At 39.5% G+C, this 10,956-nt stretch overlaps 1 protein-coding gene across 1 annotated transcript in view; it reads left to right on the top strand.

Moving 5' to 3' along the window:
- Positions 1-10,956, top strand: part of RANBP17 (RAN binding protein 17) — a 164,165-nt gene continuing 153,209 nt past the window's right edge. Inside the window, exons 1-6 of the mRNA XM_049829625.1 lie at positions 1-106; positions 4,157-4,303; positions 5,282-5,372; positions 6,587-6,753; positions 10,111-10,176; positions 10,717-10,821. Coding sequence (XP_049685582.1) covers positions 89-106; positions 4,157-4,303; positions 5,282-5,372; positions 6,587-6,753; positions 10,111-10,176; positions 10,717-10,821 — 594 coding nt within the window. The 5' untranslated portion in view covers positions 1-88. The remainder of the gene's footprint in view (positions 107-4,156; positions 4,304-5,281; positions 5,373-6,586; positions 6,754-10,110; positions 10,177-10,716; positions 10,822-10,956) is intronic.

Here is a 10,956-nt window from a genome sequence, read left to right as displayed (position 1 = left end):
GCGGCGCGGCGCGGCTCGGCACTGCCCCCTAGCCCCGGCCGGGCCCGCGGCCCCTCCCCGCGGCCCGCTCCCGGCGCCGCTCGGGAAGATGGCGCTGCGCGTCCAGGTCAGTGCACCCGGCGCGGCGCGGCGCGGCGCGGCTAGGCGGAGCGCGGCGGAGCGGAGCGCAGCGGCGGGGGCCGTTGGGACCTGGCCCGGCCGTTGGGGCGCGACGGGCCGTGCGGGGCCGCGACCGCGACGGGGGCTGTCGTGGCGGCGGGCCGGGGAGCTCGGCGCCGAGGGGCGCGGGGGAGCCCTCGGGGCGGCGCGGGGCGGCTGCGGCCCCGCGGTGGCCTGAGCGGGGGCAGGGGAGCGCGGGGTGCGGAGGTTCCCCCTGGCAGAGGGGCGAAAGGTGCCCGGCAGGCGGCCGGGGGAGCTGCGGGCGGCGTTGGGGCGAGCGGGAGCCGGCGCGCTCGGTGGGAGCGCCGAACCGAGGTCGCGGTCTCGGGTGGGCTGTTGTCGGGCGGGAGCGGCGGGCCGGGCCGGGCCGGTCGAGGGGCGATGCTGCTGGGCTCGCCGCGGGAGCTGGAGCGGTAATGTCAGCGCGTCCGCGGTGCCGGGACCGGCGGGGCTGGACGGCGGTGCCGGGCGGCTGGCCTGCCGTGGGGGGGGGTCTTCCGCGCTGCCCATCGCATCGCATCGGCGTGGGTTCGCTCGGGACCCTCGCCGGGGTGGCGGCTACCTCAGGGCCGTGTGAGCTCGCCGCACCTGCTTCTCCTGTTGCCGCTTCTTCCTGAAGGCACCGGCGGGCTCCCTGCTCTGCTTCGTCCCTGGAAAACAGAGGCGGCCCCTCGCCGGGAGTCGTCCGAGGTGAACGTCGCCCGCCGACACTGGGTCTCGAGCAACAGCGGAAGAAGGGGAGAGCGGGAAAAGGGCCTCGGAAGACGCTTGCCGAGGCGTTAAAGCATGCGTTGGGCATCCCTTGTGGTTTCACCGGGTCGGTGGCGGCAGGCTTCGACAGCGTTAGAGAGGCCATTTTAGGCATTTATTTAAATACTTGGGTACCAGCCATGCTGCATAAAAGGACCACTAGAACGTCTTTTGTTATCGCCTCATATCCAAATGGCTTTTTTTCTTCTTTTTTTTTTTTTTTTATTTTTTTTACACTGTGGCGTTTCAGCAGTTATGCCCATCCTATATAGAGCTGGTGGAACTTTCTTAGTAGAATGTTTTCTGTCAGAAAAATGCTGATTAAAATCAAAACGTCTGTGGGAATTTGTAAGTGTCAGCAAAACTTTAATCGGGAACCTACCTGGTTTCCTGCCAGTTTGCTTGCCTCCTTGGCTGCCTGCCTGGTGGGTTGCTGTGGAGCTGGGCCCCCAGCATTTCTGGCCCTTGGTTCTTTCACGGGCTAGTAGGAGAGCTGCCAGGGATTTCTGAGAGCTGGAGAGGTGGGACCAGAAGTATCTGGAGAACTTTTATTTAGAATATTCTTGAATATTGTGAAAGTGTGACAAGCAGAAAAAAATAAATAAACCGCAGTATCTAACCTTTTTCATTAGGATGTGAATCTGTTTCTTGGAAAAAGTTACGCTTCTTTGTGATCAAAAAATGCTACTCCTTATACAGGCCTGTTTCTACTCCTGACTCAAAGCAGCCAGCAGCTAACTGCTAGATCCTCTTCATTGACACTATTGTTGTGTTCTTAGGAATCGCCTTTCAGCTATTGGTAAGGGTTTGAGTACCGGAGGTGTCTGAAGGCATCAGTTTCATGTGTTTTGTCTCACAATAAAAAAGGAATTCTGGCAGTCTTCTGTTTTCTTGATGAAAATATGTATCTAATATAGAGAGCTAGTTTTTGACTTCTCATTGGTTTCTCCGAGTACTTTTCCTTAATAAGGTTAAACAACATCTCTATTGCTCAGCTGAGTTGCCATTGCACACAACATGGTTGTATTTGCTGATTTCAGATTGTATTTTTTTGGCTTCACTATCTAAATCAAGGCAAATCAGCATGTTTCCTCAGTACTACACATAAAATATAACTCAGAGAACATCCAGCAAGTTCCTTGGCAGTCTGAGAATTCTGAGTGATTTCTGCCTATACCTCCAGCCTACCAATAAGAAACTGTCATAACATTCTCCTGAGACCAAACGTATCCAGATAAAGCATTTCAAAGTGCTGCAGGTCATCGGTCTCAATATCCAATAAACTACCTGTTCTTTGAAGATTGTCATCTAGTTTTTGTTCAGGCTTGCTTTAAAAATTCCCTTGTTGTCCATCAGATAAAATGCTTCACAATTTTAACTTGTCAGCAAGAAGTTAATTCTGATCCTTAGCCTAAACTTTTAAATTTTTGGTGTAACCTTAACGTATTAACACAGTGCGTATGTTCTTGAAATCCACTATCAATTTTTTGTGTATAAATTATTGCTTAGCCAGTTTATAAAGGGTTTGCTATTTTAATGCCCATTAGTATAGAGATGATTTAGACCTTGGTGATTGGGCTGATATCCCAGTTTTATTCTGGACTGTATCAAACTTGTTGCACAGTTTGTCCAGATTTGAAAGTTAAATTTCAGATCAACTATAGGAGGGTCTTTAACTTTTGCTGGTTATGACATGATAATTTCTTTCATGCTTCTCAGGTTATATTGGAATTGTTCCATGATGGAAAGATGCATTGTAATTTATATCCGAGGACTATCTTTGCTAGATGCCCTTATTCCCCAATTCTTTTACCCCAGTTATGCAGGTTTTGTGTTTTATTAGATTTTCCCTAACATGTATGCTTGCATTTTTTGAGTCTTAATTTTCACTTTAATTGGCATGGATCTTGCTTCATTTAAAATTGCATTACTGGGATTGTTACCTGTTCCTTATTTTTCCTCTGTCTCTGCTGAGCTCAGCCTTTGAGGTATTTGATCTGTTCATTCCAGAAGCAAATGTGCTATTTCTTAAAATTTCTCCAAAGGAACAAGAACATGGCTACTTTTTGACTGAAAATCAGGGACTCTTAAAACGTCATTATTACCGAAATTCAGAAAAAGCTGATCAAAGCCAGGGACTCCATATGCACAACAACAAGAAGAAAAAAAAAAAAAGGGAAAAAGAAGGTTTTAAAATTTTATTTTATTTATTTTTTAAATGATAAGAAGCGTGTCTCTAGGAAATTACATGCTTTGATTGACAAAAACAAATGTACTTTGGTTGCCAAAGACACTGTTACTGTCTTGGATTTTTAAAAGGCATTTGAGCTACGGGATAAGTAATGCTAGATCGTGCTGAACCAAAGCTTTTATTTCAAGTACTAAACATCTTTTTGGAAGGGCTGGTGAACAGGATTTTGACTCAAACTTTTAAATTAGGCTGGTCAAATACTGCGTATTCTCTTTTGCTCTTCTTTCTAGGCCACACTCAAGTCATGAAATTTTTGCCGGGTACCTTCTAATGACATGGCCAGTTCTTGATGAGAGTTACGTAGGCTTTGGGAACCTGATGGCTGCTAAAACTTCTGTTTGTATAATGATTCCAAAACACGCTCAAAGGGTTCATCTCTTCTGTGAGACAGTGACTAGTAGATATAAATCGTATCCCTCACATAGGAGAGAGATATTCCCCGCACACAGCACCTTTACCAAGGAGAACTTTTTCAGCTTCTCAGTAGAGAGGATTTTTAGCTCTTCTGTTGCTACTATAGCTTCTGAATTGTCCCATTTTTCACTGATATTTGCATCAACAGATACAGACAATGCTAATTTTTTCCAGGTGTAGTAATTTAATGAGCAGTTACAGCTTTTAAAATGAAATCTGGCAGAAGTTTTCCAAGTAGCATAGCTCAAACTGTTCACTGTTCTCTATCTTTTCATCTCTCTTTGGAAAAGCTATGGACTTCCCATCTGAAGACTCAGAAAAACAAATGGATTGAACCATATTAAACAATACCTTGGTAGCTGAGAGAACAAGAAATGGCAACTTAATTTTCAGAGTAATTTTTGGCTTCTGGGCACAGAAAGCCTCCTATTTTTTTGTAATTTAAATGTGAATCAACTGGAAAGCTTAGCATAAGTAACGGTTCGTGTTACTGGTCTAGTACCTGGGTTTATAAACACTTAAAGAAATCTTACCTGGTTGAAGAGTCTTCATGGAAGTTTCAGTTGTGTTCTTTCCTAACAGAGTCTGGCAGAACTAGAAGTACTATGTAACCACCTATATGAAGGAACTGATCTAGCACAGCGAATGCAAGCTGAGAAGGTACTCTTGGAGCTTATTGATAGCCCAGAATGTCTTAGCCAATGCCAGCTTCTATTAGAACAAGGAACAGTAAGTACCTGAAAGATGTGTTATCCATAAATGTAATCATGCTCGTGGAAGCCTACACAGGTTTCTCAGTCATGAGCCATTACCACGTCAGTACAATAAAGGCAAAATGCTTATCTCTTTTTTTTGTACATATTCTGTTTCATAAATGATTGTAGAAGTTTTCTCATTTGGAGGTGATCTTTGTAGAAGTGACAGTAAGAGATGTCAGGGACAAAAAGGGAAAGCATCTTCGCTCTCGGTACTTTCAGAAGGGTTGTAATCAGGGGTTGTGTCATATGTAGAGCAGTGTCAGGACACAGTGTGGTATATAACCTGGTGTTTGAACATCACCATGTTCTTGTTTCTAGCTATTAGCTACAATGAAAAAGAAAATTGTATTTAAAAAAAAAATGCCTAAACTGCTTACCTGTTGTCTGTTAGTTTAAACCATTCTCCTATCATTACGTAGTTTCATTTATGGTGTTTAATTTCATGGTTAACTGTAGATAAAAGTGATAGAGGAGTTGATTCTTATTTGATAGTCCAAGCTGAGTCTACTGTAATTCTTGCTGTGTTTTACAAATAATTCAAAAAGAGAGAGAAAGAAGAGGAGGAAACACATTTAAAAATATCTTTAATGCAGGGCTGGACCCGTGGTAATCATCTTATGGTTCTAAATTATCAAGTGATTTAAAAACAGGTTTCAAAACTAAAGAACTCCACTGAATAGTGAAATTACTTTTAGATGAATGGTTTCCTCAAGAGGGATGATAGTTCTAGGTCTCCACTTTTTTATCAGTGCTTTGTAATTTATGTTTATTTATAATGAAACAAAGATATTACTAAAATACGTCTTTTATGAATTTTTGGTACACTTAACAAACATAATGAAAACCTGATAACCAGTCTGGTTTATTGATTATTTATCAGGTTTTGACTTATTGTCCCTGCCTTTAATTAGCCTATTTTTGAATAATACCTTTTGATGTGTTTTTGTAGACGTCCTATGCTCAGCTTCTAGCAGCAACGTGCCTGTCTAAGCTTGTAAGCAGAGCATCTCCATTACCTGTCGAACAAAGGATTGACATTCGTAAGTAATGTTTGTCGTTAAAATTTTATTATATTAGTTGGATCTAAAACTTCATGTTAGCACAGTAACCATTCAGTGGATAGTCTGTCTTTTCTCTGGGTCTCCATTTACCAAGCCTGTTTTTTGTAAGGTAGTCGTTGTGAGAAAATGAATATAAAGGCGATTGTGAGATCTTTCATCATTTCTCTGCAATTGACTCACAAATAACATTATCTAGTTTCAAAATAAAAAAAAGTTAGCTCAGATTAATTCATATTTAAAAAATGTACTAATTTTTTCGAGATACACTTGGTATTTATCCCACAAGATGCTAAAGAAATTTAGTTCATGTTTGTAAAGGATGAACGTTGCAGATACCTGTAGTATACCCACCAGTCACTTGCATGTAATACTGCTCATGGTCAGCTCTTAACATTTGTAAAAGTCATGCCAGGGCAGGTTCTTACTTGCAGGATTAAAATCCTACAAAATTTTCCTTTCTTTTTAGGATCTATATTAAAGTCATTGCTCTATCCTAAAAAGAGTAAGCACGTACTTGTTAGGTCTTTAATAGTGAAGGGCTTTGCACAAGGAGCGTTTGATTTGATTTAGATTTTTTAGAAAATCTGCCCTGTTGTATCATTTCTGTGGATAGTAGTACTCTGAAATGCATGGCTGAGAATCCACTTCTTCTGATAAAAGATTTCAATGTTCTTTTAGGTAAGAATTGAATCAGCTTTAATTTTATACTTTTCAACAGCTTTTGAAACAGGTTAACTTCCTTCTAGTCAGAGAGGAATTCTGCAGCTGTAATGTGCATTACCTAAAGGGATGTTCTAGATTGAATTGAGAACATTCAGTGGAGACTCTTGCCTGAAAAAACTTTTGTGTATCTTGAGTTGGCTGAGAGCGCTGCTATTCCATAGTGAAATAATCAGTGCCCAGTATATGGGACCATAATGAAAAATTACTCTGTTTTACCTGCCAGTGTTCTCTGAGTTCATCAACTGTGTTGTCATATGTGTCCTAGAATAATGATCATGTATGTAATGTGCTTTGTGTTATGAAATGTTTAGGTGTATTTAATGATTTAACATTGCTTACAGTTATTGTACTAACCATAAGAAGATAGTTTTTTTTAAAAAAAGTCCATGCCTTAAGTTTCTATTAGAACCATTTAATTAATTTTCTTTACAGAAGACTTGTGTTGCTGATGTTAAAATGCTTCTTTACAGGAAATTACATTCTGAACTATGTAGCATCTCAACCCAAACTGGCTCCTTTTGTCATCCAAGCTCTTGTTCAAGTCATTGCTAAAATTACAAAATTAGGATGGTTTGAGGTCCTAAAAGATCAGCTCATCTTCAGAGACATTATTGCTGATGTAAAAAAATTTTTGCAGGTAGGAAACAATCGTTCACTTCTGCCATTTTTTTCTGTTTGGACCTCTTCATTTTTAGTGATTGGTGTGTTGTGTCATTTAGTTGTTATACACTGCGGTAGGAAAAGCGTGAAGAGCATTGCTTAAAGCAGATCAACCCTACAATGAAGAGCCAGGGTGGGTTTGATACTGGTGCAAGGTTGTGGGTTTTGATGCCTCACAGTATTCATAGCGCTGTCATGTTTTTTTGTTGGTTTTCTTTTTCCAAAGCACTTTTTCATAGTGTGGTTGTAAAATGTCAGCCCTTGTTGTCAAGCCATTCTATTCAATGCCTTAATTTTTTTCAGCTGATGTGGAGATACATTTCTGATAGCGTTAGCTCCAGTTACCTGGTTAGAAACACTAGTACTGCACCATCTGAAGAGTAAGACTGTCAAAAGCTTTGAAGCATGAGTCTGATTGTGGTTCTTGTAATAATGACCACTAAAATTGTGCTGAACTGTTCAGTTCTAGAACTAGTTCAAATGTATTTTTTTCACGTGTCTGTCATGGACGGTTGATCAAAAAGGTGCCTTTATAAACTATTTGTTGGGAGTGTTCACTGTAGGGGTCCTATTTTGTTGCCTTTCTGGATAAGTAGTCGGACTTCACCTGCACTTTAATTTTTAGAACAAATCACAGATACCTCTGCTTCTGCAGTTACTGAGGAAAGCCTGTGTAAAGAGAACTGTGGTACACAAAATTGCAAGACACTGTATATATTTGTTATGTGGTTGTGGTCCTTGTTTGCCCCATTCCTTTTTCACTTTATGAGAAATTGATGATTCATATTTGTGTGCATGGGTACTTAGATACCTGCGTATATGTTTGTTCTCTTTACATAAATGTAAAGAGGAGAGAAAGAAAAAAAAAAGACATTCTGTCTCTACTAGGATTATGGTGTACAATATAGGGAGATAGATAATAAATTTAGGATCTTTTTATAACTTTACCTATTTTAGCATATGCATTTAAATCTAACATATCACAAAAATTATGCATTCTAAGTAGGGATATGGGGAAGTTTGGGAGGAAAGATCACTCATTTTCCCTCTCCAGTAATTGGATGAGGCAGGAATGTTTTTGTTTTACATTTCCTTCCACATTATTTCCTGTTCCCCCACTGCATTGGTCACTGTCACAAAGAAGACGCGTTACAGGATAGAGAGGTGATCTTGGAACATAGTATTTGAAAATTGGAAATAATTTCTGCTAATGTCAGAGTGCAGTCATTCATTATGAACTGCTCACCATGCAAATTTACATGTCAAATCTAGAGACACAGACACAGTGGCTAAAGATACAGAATACACAGCATCTTCTGTGAAGTAAGTTTGGAGAAAGTGATTGGATGTCATGGGTTATTAGCCATTAGACTTGGTTATTTCATACATTTAACATGTATTAAAAGGTTCTTAAAAAGTTTTCTGGGACATGGCTAATCTTTTTTAAAAATTAATACAGATTAGTCTTTCTGAGTGTCTATGTGAATGTAAAGCCTAGTACTTATTTTGAGAAAAAATAATCAGAAAATTTAAGCTATTTGGAGATTTACTTCCACAGTGATCCATTATGTGTGTATGTGTTGGTGATCCTGGCAACTCAGCAAGAAAATATGAAGTTAACAGTTTGTGTTTCTTGCCCATGAGTTTCTCATTTGTTTTTCAGTCTTACTTTGTTTATAATACTGTTCAAGTTAATGTACTTTTTGAGTTACACTGGGAATGTCTAATAAAAGATAAGTTGCAATATTCTGTTTATTAAAAACAAACTCAAGTATACTTCTCCACCATTTTGCAGTTATTTTTATGAATGTACTGTAATTGGATTTTGCATTTATTATTAAAATGATTGCAGTGTGACTCTTCAGTGTGTAGCTCATTAAAAATAGAGATTTAAATACAAAATTTAGCTTCTTAAGAGATTTCTTTAGTTAAATTAAGAATTCCTGTAGAAGAGAAAATTAAGCCATAGATCTATTAGTGAATTTAATTTTAGATAAAAATTCAAAAAATAATCCCTCAACAATACTAATATATGTTAATAATTAGCATATGGTAGTTTCAAATACATCTGCATTAGCATTCGAGATTGAAGTTCATCCAGTGTGAATTTGAGTGTGATTTAATACACAAAAAGGGATTAGCATCTAGGTCTGTAGTTCTGTTCCCAACTCCTTCGTAATTTACCACACAGCTTTTCACACCTGTGAAAAAGGGGAGGTTGCATTTTCTGTTTTTGCAGGTTTGTGTGATCTAAGGAACATTCATACAGACTATTTTAAGAATTTAAAAGAAAGTTGTGTTCAAGTTACAGTATAGGATGTTTAATCTTACTGAATGCAGATAGGGCAGCAATATAAATTTTTCCTGAGAGTTCTCTGAAATTTTCTCTTCTGATTTGCTTTGGTGCAAGTAATAATACAAAATAGTTGACAATGAAAAGTTAGGCCCCCTGGTAAGTAGCCAGATTCTTTATTAGTTGAACTTCGGGTGATCTGCAGAGTTGCAAAGACGAGTGTGGTTGTGACAAATACCAGGATAATTTTGGCAAGGATGGCATTGCATTTTGGACACCAGGAGAGCCGAAGCTGCAAACTGCAGCTGTGAAAGTAGGCGTAGAGATCTTCCCCCGACTCAATGGCAAGGCCTAATTGCAGTTGATTTTAATTGTTTTTAACAAAGCAGATTTCATTTTTCTATAAATGCTTTGTAGTAGCTCAGTGAAGACAGCTAAATTTTAATTAAATGCAAAATTCTGCAGTGTATCTAAATTCCAAAACATTCCAAGGAGTTTAAATCAAATCGCACCCTCAGATGCAAATGTTTGACGCTTACTACTGCTGTGGAGGCAAGAGAATTAGTTTTTTTGACAGGTAGCATTTCAAAACTATTTTTTTTTTCTGAGAGTGCCCTGTGATCTTTTTCATTCATGCATAGGAGAATATTTTTTTTAATGGTTTGAATTCCATGCAGCTTGACTTAACAGTTCTAGAATACTGAAAAGACCTCTGAGAAATGTGTAATAGTGAATTTCCGGATTGCGGTTACTTAGAGTCTATTTTCAGATGGGTTTTTGTTATCACACAATTCTTAGCATTTATGATGAGGTTTGGGTTTTTTTTCAGAGCTGATTAGGGAGTTTGAAGGTCTAGTGCTATTAATGTTGATAGAATTTGGCATGAAAGCCTTCTAAACAGCTTAGGATACCTCAGCCTAAGAAATCTTCTTGACTCTAGAAATGTTGGAAAATACTAAATACAACCTGATTCTAGAAATTTTGGAAAATACTGACTACAAACTGTGATGTTTGAGCAATCCTATCTGTTTCTTTCTGTAGGGCACTGTGGACCATTATATAATAGGAGTAATGATTCTCTCAGAACTGACTCAGGAAATGAATCTAGTAAGCATGTTTGGTTTTTTTTTTTTCCTTCTGCACGGGATGTATGTATTGCTGACAAAACAGTGTGTTAAATGTTTCTGCCCTTCCTAGAAATGGTTGGAGAAACATTTCTTGAGCATGAAGAGATGAACACACTTTCCTCCCCCCACCAAAATGTATAAAGAGACAATAAATTCTTTGTGCAGGGACCCTACCTGTACCAGATACGTACCATATCTGATACGGGGTAAAGTTTCTCTCATCACAGTCACTAGAACTAGTGAAGCAAAGTGAATGATCAACTTTTTCAATTGTATTTCTCCTAATGATTTTCTTTTGCCTACATCTTAACCTGAGGAAGTGCCTCAGATCTTTCCATCCAGAGAGAGAGACAACCTTGAAAGGAAAAAAGGAGGTGCTTCAGGAAATTGTCAAGATCTATATTTGGTGCTGGACCATAATTTTAATTTCTAGTGTCAAATAATTAATCTGCCAGATATACCTATTATCTAGTTTTAACAAAGAAGGGAGCATTGTTTATTTTGTCCTGACTTTTCTTAGGTGGATTATTCAAGACCTTCAGCAAAACATCGTAAAATAGCTACCTCATTCCGTGACACCTCTCTGAAGGAGATACTGATGCTTGCGTGCTCTCTTTTGAAGGAGGTGAGGCTCTTTATAATGGAACCTAAACTGTTAACATCATAGTTGTCCCACTTTGAGTCCTTAATATTTTCTGAGTTGATGAATTCTGTACTTAAATGGTTTACATGACGCCCAGTTAAGCTCAAGTGACCAAAA

This window comes from Accipiter gentilis, chromosome 26, assembly GCF_929443795.1.
Source record: "Accipiter gentilis chromosome 26, bAccGen1.1, whole genome shotgun sequence".
Lineage (NCBI taxonomy): Eukaryota > Metazoa > Chordata > Aves > Accipitriformes > Accipitridae > Astur > Astur gentilis.
This window is presented reverse-complemented; position numbering and strand designations above follow the sequence as displayed.